The sequence below is a fragment of the Ursus arctos genome, unplaced genomic scaffold (genome assembly GCF_023065955.2).
Source record: "Ursus arctos isolate Adak ecotype North America unplaced genomic scaffold, UrsArc2.0 scaffold_22, whole genome shotgun sequence".
In the NCBI taxonomy this organism is placed as follows: Eukaryota; Metazoa; Chordata; class Mammalia; order Carnivora; family Ursidae; genus Ursus; species Ursus arctos.
Window position 1 is genome coordinate 34,817,729 of NW_026622897.1, and position 15,084 is coordinate 34,832,812.

Consider the following 15,084-nt stretch of genomic DNA (forward strand, 5'->3'; position numbering starts at 1 on the left):
GGAAGCAGACAAGCAGAGGTGAGTCCCACAATTTGTCAAAGAAAATAAGGGGACTTAATATATATGTAAGGAATACCATATATATAAAAGTGAAAGGACAGAGGTCCTTCATTACAGGACGGTATTATTGCTGATTTCAATTTATCTGATGAGCTGAAGGAATGCTTAGAACAGAAGGGCACCTATTCAGGGTTGGACAATGATAAGCATGAAAGGAATGGGTGGAAGAAGAGAAAATACAAAGACAGGGAAAAGGAGAGATTCTCTTTTAAATTTCACTGTCTTCTAGTCATTTGTATCCTTTTGCTGATCATAATTAGGCTCCAGAATCTATGAATGAGATGATTCTTCTATATTCACCTTACCTCCTTAATCCAGCCACTTTCTTTTGACTGACTGAAAATTCTTTCCACTGTTTCTTTAACCTGTTCGTCTTCAACTTCTTCTGTCTTTGCAATGGAGCAACATTCTTGGTACAGCTTGAACTTAAAATGTTTCAGTTTATGATAAATTCTGGTACGATCAGCACAAATTCTGCCAACAGTAAACACCTAAATCAAGAAATAAACATTATTATCTGACATATGAAGTAAAAAATATAGTAATGATTATACAGCCTTTCTGGCTGTATATTAGCAAAATCTAATAAATGCATTATTAATTTTTAAAATGTTAATACAATGGTTCCCTTACCTTCTCTCATTATATAACTTAGATAAGAAAAACTGAGCATCTGCTATGTTTCAAGTATTGGGCTAAGCACTGTAGATACATTAAGTGAAAGATGTACTTACCTGTATTAGGGGAGCTTATAGTCTTGGGAGAGAAACAAATGATTATAGAACAAAGCGTTAAATGCTGGGCAAGAGATGCTATCAAGGTATAGAAGAGGGACAATTAAACCAATTCAGAAATGAGAAGAGTCCTTGAGTTGGTGATGCTTGAACTAAGTCTTCAGAAAATAGCTAGCCAAGTTTGAGACAGTGAAGAAAAATGGCTTTTAATGCAGAAGGACAGACATACTTGAAAACAAGATGAAAAACAAGAAAAAAAGCATGCAAGCAATTGTATGTACATAGTTACTGAGTTAAAAATGCCTGGATTACAATAATTTTCTAGCTTATAAGCAAAATATAAAACTGAAACAAACTCTTATAACCAATACTAAGTATTGGCAGCTTTTCAGTGAATAATTTTTTCCAAAAAATTTTGTCAGGTAAAAAATAACTTTGTGTTTAGTCATATTTGTTTCCTTAATTAGTCATTCTGATATGATTATAACACATTAATACTTTATTATTAGCAAACTACTAGAATTTTAATTTCTATGTTTATATAGACTTCCAGGATTCTATGATTAAGAATATTCTTGTGAAATCAACAACCAGAACATTCCTCTTTCAGAATGTTTTGCATATGTACTTTGTTATATACAGTGATAACTAAAATAGGAAAACCAAAAACTAAACATTACAACTAAAAACTTTATAATATGATCAACCTGCTTCTCATGGAGTAACCTGAGGAAATAGACAAAGTCTTATTAAATTATGTATTTGTCTCTGTGCCTAAATTCACTAATGGGTTATACTTTCATGAGTTCACTACAAGTGGTATAGTTACAGTATTGATCTGTGTAACTTGTATTCTATCTGACAATCTGACAAAGAACTGTATTGTTTTTCTGAAGCCACACTACAAGGGTTCACAGCGGTGATGAGTATAATAATCTGAGTATATTGGCAAAAAAAATAGTAATAAAATGAAGAGTGTATTGGCAAAACTGAATAAAAGTTACATATGATCAGCAACAATCAGGTTTGATGCATCATTTTTTGAAGATGGTATTTGGGACGTCTTATAATCTTTCTAAAATCCTCAAATGTTGAAGAAAACCAGGTTCAGATTTCTGTTCAAGTTCTATGAAAACCTTTCTGTTTTTCAGATCAATAGAAATAATCAGGTATTATTGTACATTGCTTGTTTACTCCCAGTAACCTTCCCATTTCAACATTATCATCAAATCAGTCATTTCAATGCTAACAATTCCCTTGCCAATACCTCCTTTTTTAGTTTGAGTGAAAAAGGTACCACAATAGTTGCAGTGGCCACTAGGGGTACCCTCTGTCTCTCCATTTCTGTCATCAAAGTAGATTGTGTGGGAGAAGTCTCCTATGGCTGTTCTGGATAAAGTCTCCTATGGCTTTCTGGATAAAATTTTTAAACAATTTCCAGCACACTGTATTTTATTTTTCCACAAAACTGAGGAATTTATCTGTATAAAATTTTTAAGTTGGGGGAAGAGGGAAGGAGAGGTATTTAAAAATACTTATTAATTTTTTTTTTACCTGTATGAAACAAAAATACCCATTGAAAATATTTAACGTTATAGTTTACTTCTTTCCATTTCTAATTCCTACCTTCTTGGCAGCTACTTAAACTTATGTAGATCAATAAACCCAAAATTACCTTTAGAATATTCTCATACTATTTTTCCCCAAAATGTGATCACATTTTAAAAGCCTAAACCATTGCTAGTAAGTGTTCACAGAAAAGGGCAAATGCTTTAGTGAACTTCATGATTGTGTCATCTGCCTTTATTGGATAATTTGCCTAACATAAACTTATGGGCACTGAATATGTATAGTTTTATGATTCTGGCTATATGTAATTATCCAGTATTCTAAAAAGATGTATCACAATCTTTGTCTCTAGGAATCTTACTGTCCGTGAAACTGCTAGTTTCAATGCAACCATGACAGAACTGCATTTAATCATTTGATTTAAAAATATTTTGTTACTTTGAGGGCTATCAACTGGTATATTAAGGTAGAGGGAGACTTGTATACCTTTAGATGGAGAATAATAATTTTCTAATATATTTGTTAACTTTGATGTTTCTCCATTGTGTGACTGGTGTATTAAAGTTCTTTGCTTTTATTTTGTGAGATCTCTTTTATTTTTTAGATATTTGAATAACTATTTTATACAGAATCTTTACTCTTCCACAGGAATATCAGAACTCCAGAAATGGTTTTCTAACTCACTTCCCTTTCTAGGATTGGCTGTGGACAGCGAAGACAGTGAATGTACAGCACTATTTTTCACCTATACAAAAGGACATGATCCTTAAAGTATTAAACACTTTTATTAGGATTCTATGTGTCTTAATTCATAAAAAATCATAGATTGGTTTTTAAACAATGGGGAGATTTGCATATTGACTATGTTGAGAAAAGAAATGTGTTTTTATAGTAACTTGTCAAATGATACATTAAAGACTAATTCTGAATTCATTATCCCCATACAAACTTTCTAAGTGATTCTTGCAGATTGTTTAGAGGGATCTGGTCAATTACTGCCACTAGTACTGATGAATCATACTACCCAATACAGTAGAAGGATTTAGATTAATAATCTATTTGTAGCTTAATAACTGACTGGCAATATTTAGAGGCAACTCTAAGAGCCCCCCAAACACACACACCCTTCATGGATATACAGACTCACCAGAGGAAGCTCTCAATATTAATATTTTTGTATTTATAAATGTAATACTTTTATAAAGATTTAAAAAATAAATAGAAGTAGACTGCACCTGCACTTCTCTCTTCACACTGTACTGCTTTGCTTGTTTATCAAATACTTTTCTTCAAATATTTCCAATATTTTCTTCAGTTTAATCTTTTCATTCAAAATTAATAGCACCTTAACTATGTGTTGATTATCTAGACTTTGACACACTTCTGATATACTCTAAGTTGAAACATCATTTTCTTTCTATTCTCATATTAAGATGACAGGCATCTTCAATTATTTGCCTGGGGACTGTCAATTTGGTAAATTATCTGCCATAAAATTTTCCACTTGGGTTAAATTCTCTTTTGGACGCCAAAGGGACTTTAGCTTCCCTTGCCCCAGTTATCTGCCTTCGCATCCTCATCTTACACCCTTCTCCCCTCCCCGCAGTTCGGGTGAATGGATACTTACACCAAGTTTAGTATCTGAATTAGGAGTGAATTTTTTAAAATTAAAATACGGTTTATTGTGCAAGTAAGTGAAACTATTTTCTTCTCATAATTGTCTCCTGGAAGAATGTTAATCTTGTTTCTTTGTCCATTGGTACTTTTAGGTAAGGTGGACAGTAGATATTGTAGATTGAAAAATACATATTATGTTGAACCACCTTTGAAAGTCCTTCCTGTAATAGCAGGTAGTAAAAACTAACCACACCAACTGACCCCTCCAGGAGTCTAAGTGCTTACATGGGAACTTGCTGCTCTGAATGCTATTGTTCTCATCATGTTTTATTAAAGTGTAAACACCATTTCACAAGGTTAGTGATGAAGACCCAGAGCAGCCTAAAAAGGTGCCTCCTCTTTGCTAAAGGGAAAAAAACTTTCTACCTAGTATCCTGTGCCATAAACATATGCAAGACATATTTTTCACATTCAAAAATTATACCCTCTTTCCTTGTACTCTTTTCCCTTCTCCTAGTGCTTTCTCCATTTGTAAAAATAACAGGGTTATTTGTGCAAGCTATGTATTTAAAAGCTAAATACTGAAAACTAAAATGAGAGGAAAAAATACCTGTTTATCATGTGACATGAAATCATCTGTTTCCATAGTCCTGGTGTTGTACAACTTTCCTGATAAATGCACCGAGTATCTGCAGTGGCGATGCAAGCCACACGCCTGGCAGGAACAGTTTTCAGGATTCTTCAAATGGATGCTTACATTAGAATAATTTTCCACCCTCTCCTGAAAACAATTGAAAATGAAGCTTTCCAAGATTGGAAAAAATAACAACAAAATAAAACATAAAAAGAACCTAACCAAATTAAAACCAATATTTGGAATCACAATAATGAGGTAGGATATAAGAACAAAACACTGTTTTTTCTTACTTTAACACAGAGCACATAGTAGATATTTGACAAGATATTTTTAAGTTAAAAAAAAGAATTTATAATTTAGGCTGTTAAGTAGTGTTCCTCACAGATTTTAATTCTTTTCCTTCTTCTCATCTCTAGTTAGTGTAAATGAGGTATTATAGTTAAAAATAGAAAAACAGAGCAGCAAAAATTCAGGATACTATAACAAAAAGATGAATTCATTGAGGTTAGTCAAAAATTGAGAAAAACCAGACCACATTCAGTCTCTATGGTGTAAATTATATCCTATTTCCCACAAAATATTCTAGAAATGATTTGATCATCTTATGGCTACTTACTAAAGGACTACGAAAATAAGCAAGTTCGAACTAGGACTGCTAGTTGGCCAGCACTGATATGGACGGTCTAATAGCTAAATTAGCAATGAGTAAGCAAACTGAGAAAATATTTGGCATTCATAAATAAGCTTTATTAAGCTGTGCAATTACTTCTGGTTGCATATTTTTACTCACACTCTAGGCCTGTGCTAGATACTACTGTCATAATTAGTAGTGTAGATTAGGTTTTACCATAATATTTGAACTACATACAGTAAGCATATTAGCAGGGTTACTAATCCACATTTGTATTCTCTATCAGCCTAATAGTAATTAAATATTCAGTATACCAATAGTTTCCTTTTTAACACTGTATGACTCACAACTACATTGCATTTTTTCTACTTTTAATATTTCTCATATTTCATAGCAGTTTGGGACACATGTCACTAACAGGATGACATTGAGAGTGAATAAGTGACTAAACCACTTTCCCTTCTCGTTTCTGTGGTACTTATGGAAACACATCCAAGACGAAAGCTCTATCAGCTTGGCTGTGTGAGTGACTCCAATACACAGAACATTCTTGTGGATTTACACTGGACATATAATATAACTGAAAAATAAGCTTTGTTGGGTTAAGCTATTAAGATTTTCATTGTTGATCTGTCATATTATTTATTTTTTGCAGCATAATTTAGCTAATTCCTAAGAATTCATTCCAAGACCATATTGAATTATCTATGTCTCTAAATTTTTAAGCTAATGTATTCTTGTATCTCACAGTTATTATTTCAACACCAGGTAATCCAAATTCAGCATAATATACCATGGTATAGTTAAGCATAAAATAGCATAGTGGCATGGGCTTTGGAGTCAAAGAAATACTAGGAACTTATGATTTCTAGGTTTAAATATTGGCTTAGTTAATTACTAGCTGTGTAACCTTGTGTTCAGAGTCACAGTTTTCTCAACTCTAAAACAGAGGAAAGAATAGTGCCTTCCTCATGAGGGTACTCTGAAGATCAAATAAGATACTTTGCATTTCTGCAACATGGACGGCACTGGGGGAGATAATGCTAAGTGAAATAAGTCAAGCAGAGAAAGACAATTATATGGTTTCTCTCATCTATGGAACATAAGAACTAGGAAGATCGGTAGGAGAAGAATGGGATAAAGAAAGGGGGGGTAATCAGAAGGGGGAATGAAGCATGAGAGACTATGGACTCTGAAAAACAAACTGAGGGCTTCAGAGGGGAGGGGGATGGGGGAATAGGATAGACCGGTGATGGGTAGTAAGGAGGGCACGTATCGCATGGTGCACTGGGTGTTATATGCAACTAATGAATCATTGAACTTTACAGCAAAAACCAGGGATGTACTGTATGGTGAATAACATAATATAATAAAAATACTATTATGAAACAAAAGATACTTTGCATTGCATGAAAATTACTTGGCAAAGTTAAATGATCAATAAATACATGCTATTTTTCTATTAAAGAAAATATTTATACTATGTTCTAAGAACTGTGCTATGTATTTTATCTGCCAAGTAAGTAAATATTTCCCTTTAAATTAAGTAAATATTTTCTGTATCTGAGGAAGAGAGTGGAGTTTAGAGAGGTTAAAAACCCACCCAAAGTCAAAAATACATACACGGTGGCCCTAAACTCAGCCATCCTCCGAACTGAAGGCTTCTATTTCTGTAATCCCATAACTGTCCCTTAAACCTAAACCATCTGTGGCTAATTTATCAGGTAATTCAAGACTGAACAGGCCGTAGATGAAACCAAATCTGACATAAATGAGGTAGTGTAGCTAATGATTTAAGTGCTAGAAGGACTGTTAGGAACTTGAACTTCTGTTACCTTGCCATTTTTTTTCCCTCTTGCTAATCATTACAAGATAGAATATTAGAAGCAGGGATATTAAGAAAAAACCATTAAAAATCATATAAGACAACCTCTACTATTAGAGATCATAAAATAGAAACCTATGAGATAACATGGAATACAATAAGTCTTAAAATTAAAAAGATGCTTCCCAGAAATTGGTAGAATTACAAAATCTTAATTACAAATAATTACAAAACCTTAAGGTAGAGAAGGATGTCAAAGACAACCTAGGCCAGTGTTTCCCAAATTATGTTACGGAAATCAATTATTCTAGGAGGTGATAAAAGTTAGTTCATGAAAAGGAGTCTCATAGGAAAACACAAATTTGGATAGCATTGCATTCTACATAACCCTCTTGAAGATTTATAGTATAAATTGACACATTAATGTTCCTTGAAAAGTCTTCCAGTTAAGTTTAAGTTAAACCCACTGTTTCTCAAACTTCTTTATCAATGGAACTCTTTTCTGAAAAAACAATTAATATCCTGTGAGATAACCTCCTCATTTTAATAGATGGGCTAAGCCCCGGAGATGTTCTAAAGTTATTCATCATTTAGAACTACTTAACTACTGGATACATATAAGTGTTATAATAATTAAAACAATAGCAGCCTTTAGAAAAGGTGAGAAACAACAAGTTGATTATTTAACAAAGAAAAAATGCCAATAATTTAGAAGATTATTCAGTTAGTATTCAGTCAATACTCAGTTTAATAGCTGGATATTGAAATCCTGATAGGTCTGCCACTCCTATCCCCCCAACCAGAGACTCAAAAACAAATTAAACTATATACCTTATATTGCTCTTTCCAACGACTTCTGGAAGCTAAACTCTCTAGACGAGGCTGAACAAAGCGGTTATCCAAATAATGAAGAGATGTCAACATATCTTGTGCATACGATTTTTGTCTGGTGCCATCTGTTCAGGGGAACAACAACAAATAATCACTTAGCCCTTTTGGAAATATCTATCTATCTATCTATCTATCTATCTATCTATCTATCTATCTATTTAAGCCCCCACACCAATGAATTATCCAGCCTCCCCAAATACCAATAGTGCCATGGTTGAGAAACAGTAATAGGAAATATTTAAATAGTTGAATACTTAAGGATTTCTTACCATAGTTCTAAAAAGATACTTGGTTAACTGGTTAGAAGCATTTGAAATTTTTAAAAAATTAATGAAAAAAAATTCCATCAGAGCATTAGGGGAAGGAAAAAACTACAGAGGCCTTCTAATTGTTCCTTGAATACATCAAACTTACTCTTTTCTTTTAATTCCAGTAAAATTAACATATAGTATTATATTAGTTTCAGGTGTACAATATATTAATTCAACAGTTCTATGCATTGCTCAGTGCACATCACAGTAAGTGTACTTTTAATCCCCTTCACCTGTTTCACTCATACCCCCCCAACAACTTCCTCTCTGGTAACCACCTGTTTGTTCTCTATAGTTATGAGTCTGTTTGTTTCTTTTTTCTTTGTTCATTTGTTTTGTTTCTTAAATTCCACATGTAAGTGAGATCATACAGTATTTGTCTTTCTCTGACTGACTTACTTCACTTAGCATTATACCCTCTTGTTGTTTTATGGCATTATACCCTCCATGTTGTTTTTATGGCTGGGTAATATTCCATTGGATATATATACCACTTCTTTATCCATTCATCTATCACATCAAACTTACTTTTACCTGAGGGTCTTTGCACTTACTGTGCTCTCAGATAGATCTATGCATTACTTTCTCCCTGACTTCATTCATTTAAAAGTCGTCTCTTGAGAGACCTTCTCTGACCAATTTAACAGATACTTTCCTTTTCTTTACCACTCTTGGGTCTCCTTAACCTACGTTATTTTTTTTTTTCAAGAACTAATCGCTAGTTGAAATTATATTATGTCATGTATTTGTTTACTCATTCATGGTCTGTCTCTCCCATTAGACTTTAAGCAACATGAGGGCAGGAATCTTGTACGTCATAGTCATTGCGATATCCCCAGCCAGGCTTAGGCACTCAATAAATATTTATTTAATAAACTGTGAATGAAATCTCACTGAGGCAATTAGGTAGATATTCAATACAACATATTTATAGTCTTTATTAACTTCCAGATTCTGTGCTAGATGCAAGGGATAAGTGTATATCTAAGGTGTGTTTCTTCTGTACTCTTAGAAGGGAGGAAAGCAAAAATACATTTTCAATACAGTATGAAAAGTGTATACACATCAGTACCACCAGGACACTGAGAGCACAAATGAGGGAGTAAAAATATTACTTGAGTGGATCATAGTAGCTTTGACAGTGAAAACAATTTTACCTGGAAAATCTAGGGTAGAAAGGGATTATATTTTAAGAGGGAACAGTATGGGCAAAGGCACAAAAGCATAAAACAGCACATAACTTTCAGTGAAACTCAATGAGCTTAGAGAGGCTGGGACAACACATAGCTATTGAACTACTCTGCTGTTTTGGGTCTATGTCCTACATCCTCACCTTCACTATGAACTCTCTTAGGGCAGGGGAACATGACATATTTCTTTTGTACTTTCCACATATCACAAATAATAAACAGTAACAAGTTTTTCTTTTTTTTGTTGTTTTTTAAATAATATTTTTTTATTATATTGTTAGTCACCATACAGTACATCCCTGGTTTTTAATGTAAAGTTCCATGATTCATTAGTTGCGTATAACACCAGTGCACCATGGAATACGTGCCCTCCTTACTACCCATCACCAGCCTATCCCATTCCCCCACCCCCCTCCCCTCTGAAGCCCTCAGTTTTTTCCCAGAGTCCATAGTCTCTCATGGTTCATTCCCCCTTCTGTTTACCCCCTTTCTTCTTCCCTTTCTTCTCCTACCGCCCTTCCTACTCATGTTCCATAAATGAGTGAAACCATATGATAATTGTCTTTCTCTGCTTGACTTATTTCGCTTAGCATTATCTCCTCCAGTCCCATCCATGTTGCAGCAAATGTTGAGAAATCGTTCTTTTTGATGGCTGAGTAATATTTTATGGAATATTACTCAGCCATCAAAAAGTAACAAGTTTTTCATGTGAATGGGTTTCTGCTGTAGTTGATCCTAGAGGGAACAATTGGAGGGCCTAAAAATGGTTCTCTTGGTTTTGCTTAAGTATATATTATATTATATTATATTATATTATATTATATTATATTATATTATATTATATTATTATTATATTATATATTAGTAGGGTGTTTAAAAATTGGAAAAGGAAAAAACCTCTAATTGTTCCATTTGTATTAACTTACCATACAATGTTCCCAGAAAAGATTCATCTAAAGCATTGATCAGAAGAGCCTTCACAACTCTTTCAAAGTGAGTATAGTGGTCACTAAAAGAATCTGAAATTAATTTTAAATATATATTAGAATATAGTAAATAAAACAATCCCCTAAATATGTTCCTTTCTCTAGGAAATTAATACTATAAGTAGGAGAAGTCACTTAATTTTCCTAATTAATTAGGATAGGCTAATTAATTAGCCTCGGTGACTTGTCTTATCACTGAGCAAATCTCCATTTTCCAGATTTACTGGCTTCTAATCCAAAATTTCAAGTTGTTATTTCAAATAATCTTCACTTTCCAAACTTATTAAGGGAAAACTATTCAGAAAATATTAAGAGATACATTGTAAAAAAAAACCCCAAAAAACAAAAAAACCCAAAAAAAACCCACACCCAAATCATCCCCTGTGGACCTAAGTTTAATCATCAACTTAACAATTAGAGTGAGAAAGCAAGAGGAAACTTTTATAAGTAGATAGTTCAATATGAACCTGAAACTCCTGTCTTTACTTCTCTCTGAAACATGGTACATATGAAATTGCCCAAGAAATTACTACCCTAGCCAAAACCCCAATGGCTATAAAAACTCCATTTCCCTTTCTGCTGCTCCAGATTTAGGATTTTCCATATCAGTTGAGAAAAGTTCTGTCTTCTCTTTCTCATACCGAATATATAAGCCTGCCTTCCCATTAACCCAATGTGGTCCGTGGAATCTGTTGTGATGGGCCATGCAATGGTAAGAGAGAAGGTCCCTACTATTTCCCATTGCTCTTGGGTTTACTATGGCTGTAGAAATACTCTCTAACCAAACACAACCTCTTCCTTGATCCAAACGGTCATCACAGAAATTTGCCCTGGCCTGGGCACATATAAGAATATTAGGGGCAGCCTGAGCATTTCAGGAAAAGTGGGTGATGCTTGGTGAGAAATTTAAGCAAAATAAGACCTATGTTAGCATTTATGAGTGAATTTTGACCTTACTTTTGCTGAAATAAAACAAAAATGAGATTTAACATGGAGAAATATTTTAACTTATATTTTAGCTACTAAGAGGGCTGTATAACTCTTTAGATTTCAGGAAAAATATTTAGTATGCATTCTTTTTTAAGAAAACATATTATTAAAGTACTAAAGTGGCCAAAATAAAGCACTAATAAAATTAAATGACAATAGCAGATAATTTGCACCAGGGCCCTTAGACTTTAGAGGGCCTATATATAAAAGAACTGATCACAGCCATTTATGAGTATTTTTTTTAAAAATCAGAAGAATGTAATTGGAAAATGAAATAATACTTCAATAGCATTCTATTATGACTAGATTTTCATCAACCTCTTGATATAATATAGTATTGGTATATCATTTAATTTGTGAGTGTTAAACTGCATTTAAACTCTATCTAGCACTTCCCAAACTATATTAAGGGGAAAATGTTCTAGGAATATTAATAGACATGTTGAGGGGGAAAAAACATGAAATTCATCCCCTGTACTCCTAAGTTTAACTATCAAATAAACTGAAATAGAATTTTTTATCCCACTGATTTTATCAGTCTTTGAATGTGCTGATGCTCAACCTTACTCACCTGCTATAGAGTGTGGGAACTATTGTTCTATTTAAAGACCTTGATGGTGTTTCTTTAGAATTGGGAGTAAAAGGAAAGGGCAGAGGATCAGAATCACCTGGAGAATTTTTGCCTAACCACAGAATCTCTCTCCAATCAATGCATATCAGAATCTCCTTCAAGAGAGTCAAGAAGGCCTCAGTTTCACTGTGCTTGAGTGGATAGATGGGTGGTGGAGGAATTAAGCTCCTGGCATCTCAGATTGAAAAAATATTTTATTGAGCAAGTATATGCCAGGCATTGTTGCATGTACTTACATGCATTGCTTTATTTCTCAATACAAGCCTATGAGATACTATCAATGCCCTCAGTTTATTTTTAGTTAAGGAAATAAATAAATACAAAGAGGATGAAAAATTTCCCCAAGATCACACAGCTAGTAAGTGTTGAAATCAGTGCTTAGAACCCAAATAGTGTACTCCAGATTTCATGCTACTATCCCCTAAGTAGATGTTGTTCTGCATTGTAGTTAGGTTTGATAATATAGTTCAGAACATGGAATTTTAGACGTGGATGGGAAATTGGAGAAAATAATTCAAATCTCTCATTTCATTTCATATTTTTTATTTTATTTTTTTAGAGAGGGATGGTGGGAGGGAGAGAGAGAATCTCAAGCAGGCTCCATGACCAGCATGGAGCCCAATGTGGGGCTTGATCTCAAAACCCTGAGATCATGACCCGAACTGAAATCAAGAGTAGGATGCTTAACCGACTGAGCCATTCAGGCACCCCTCAAATCTCTCATTTTAAAATTTTTAAAAATGACCCAATGATGAAAGAACTTACCCAAGTTCACACAACTAGATAGAGGAAGAATCAGGATTAGAGCTCAGACCTCCTCCAGAGCTTTTTTCAGTGCTCAAATCCCTATATTGGATGAGCTTCTGTGGAACATCCTAGGACTATCATTCAAATTTTTCTTCTTTGATTATAAAAAAGTTGCCAAAGAATACGGGAGAAAATCAACAATATTTGTGTTTATGCATAACTTGATTTTTCCAAGGTAGTCAGTCAATTTCCCCATACTCAATCATAGGGTAGTTGAGTCATTCTGTTGATTTTCCATGCATCTTTTATCATTAATTTCACATATATGTTAAGATTCTGTCTCAGCGTCATGTACCTTTCTTAATGATCTGGCTGTCATTTTCATGCCAGTACTACACTGCTTTACTTACTGAAATGTTACAGTAATTTTTATAGCTGGTGGGGCAAGTCCTTCTGATTTACTGTTTGTTGTCTAATTTTATTTATTCTCATATATTTTTCCCAAGTGAACTTTAGCATTGTTTTGCAAAGTTGAATCAAAAAGTTAATTTCACGGGCTCTGGGTGACTCAGGTGGTTAAGTGTCAGACTCTTGATTTCACCTCAGGTCATGATCTCAGGGTTGTGAGATTGAGCCAAGCATCAGGCTCTGAGCTGGGCATGGAGCCTGCTTAAGATTCTCTCTCCCCCTCTCCTTTTGCCCCTCACCCCCTTAAAAAAATGTTAATTTCAGAAGAAATAATTTCTTGTACTATTTATTGCTTTCCAGAAACATGCTAGGTCTCTTTCATTCATGTTTTCTTTGCTATTTCACAGTAAAGTTTATTCTTGTACCTATAAAGTCATGCTTTTGTTCCTAAGATTAGGCCTAGGAACTTTATTTTGTTTGCTACTATAAATGGAATTGTCCTTCTTTATAGCTTCTAAATAATTATTGATAGCATACAAGAAAACTATTGAATTTTACATATTCATTGTGAATCTGGTCATCTTTCTGAGATCTTTTGCAAATCCCCATAGTCATATTCTCTTATATATCTGCAGAAAATGAACTTCCTAGCACATCACGGAGCTGGATAGAGGGAGATACTGTTCAGGAATTCCTTGGCAGTGACTCTGCTTTCTTTCCCAACCCTGAGAAGGATGTGGTCTTGCTAGTGCTAAGTTTATTTCAAGAACCAAGAGAATGTTTGTAAATATTCTCTTAAATAGAAGCACACAGAGTGTTGGTGTACTTTCTTTTGAAATGGAAGTATGAGCCTAGTGTAAGAAAGAAGAGACAGAGCAAGAAATTGGGTTCTTTTTCTACTCTTAACAGGTTCCCCCAATAGGAAAAAAAGAATTTAAGAAAACTATGGAAATATATGCTACATGTCCTCCTGCTCTCAATCTATTCATATGCTTTCTTTTAATTTTGTATCCATGGTTAAATGAGTCAGAAACTTGTAGCTTGTGTGTGTGTGTGTGTGTGTGTGTGTGTGTGTATGTATGTTCAAATAATGTCTTCTTTTTCAATAGTTATATTTCTTGTTTTACTTTTATTATATTGTTCAAAACATCTAGAACAGAGTAGAAAAATTTTATCTTGTTCTTTTTTAAAAAGATTTTATTTTATTTTATTTTATTTTAGAGAAAGAGTGAGGGAGAGAGAATGCGTACATGGGTCAGGGAAGGGCAGAGGGAGAGCATCTTCAAGCCAGCTCCTTGCTGAGTGTGGAGCCCAACGCAGAGCTCCACACAGGGCTTGATCCCATGACCTCGGAGATCATGACTTGAGTTGAAACCAAGAGTCAGACACTCAACTGACTGAGCCACCCCAGGTACTCCTTATTCCTTAAAGAGAGTATCTCTACCGCTTCATTAGAAGTATATATTGTTTAAAATATTCTTTGTTATGTAAAGGACAAATACTCATATGACTAATTTTTTAAGACTTGTTCTTTTGTTTTTAAACTAGATATGGGCATTGAATTTTATCAAATGCTTTTTTAGAATCTATTAAAATTATGATATGATTTTTTGTCTTTTGACATACTAATGCAACCAATTAATATATTAAACCATTTTTTAAAAAGATTTTATTTATTTGAGAGAGACAGAGTGAGTGTGAGTGGAGGGAAGGGCAGAGGGAGAGAGAGAGTGAAAAAATCTCAGGCAGACTCCATGCTAAGCAAGAGCCTGACACAGGGCTCAATCTCAAAACTTGGCATCATGACCTGAGCCGAAATTAAGTCGGCTGCCTAACTGACTGACCCAGCACCCCTGT

At 34.1% G+C, this 15,084-nt stretch overlaps 1 protein-coding gene across 5 annotated transcripts in view; it reads right to left on the minus strand.

The window, feature by feature from the left end:
* Window positions 1-15,084, minus strand: part of CCDC82 (coiled-coil domain containing 82) — a 32,988-nt gene that overhangs the window by 5,534 nt on the left and 12,370 nt on the right. For all 5 annotated transcript variants that reach the window (XM_026505300.4, XM_026505298.4, XM_057316696.1 and 2 more), the window contains 4 exons: window positions 10,392-10,484; window positions 7,905-8,029; window positions 4,591-4,761; window positions 366-551 (listed from right to left, as the gene is read on the minus strand). In XM_026505300.4, coding sequence (XP_026361085.2) covers window positions 366-551; window positions 4,591-4,761; window positions 7,905-8,029; window positions 10,392-10,484 — 575 coding nt within the window. The remainder of the gene's footprint in view (window positions 1-365; window positions 552-4,590; window positions 4,762-7,904; window positions 8,030-10,391; window positions 10,485-15,084) is intronic.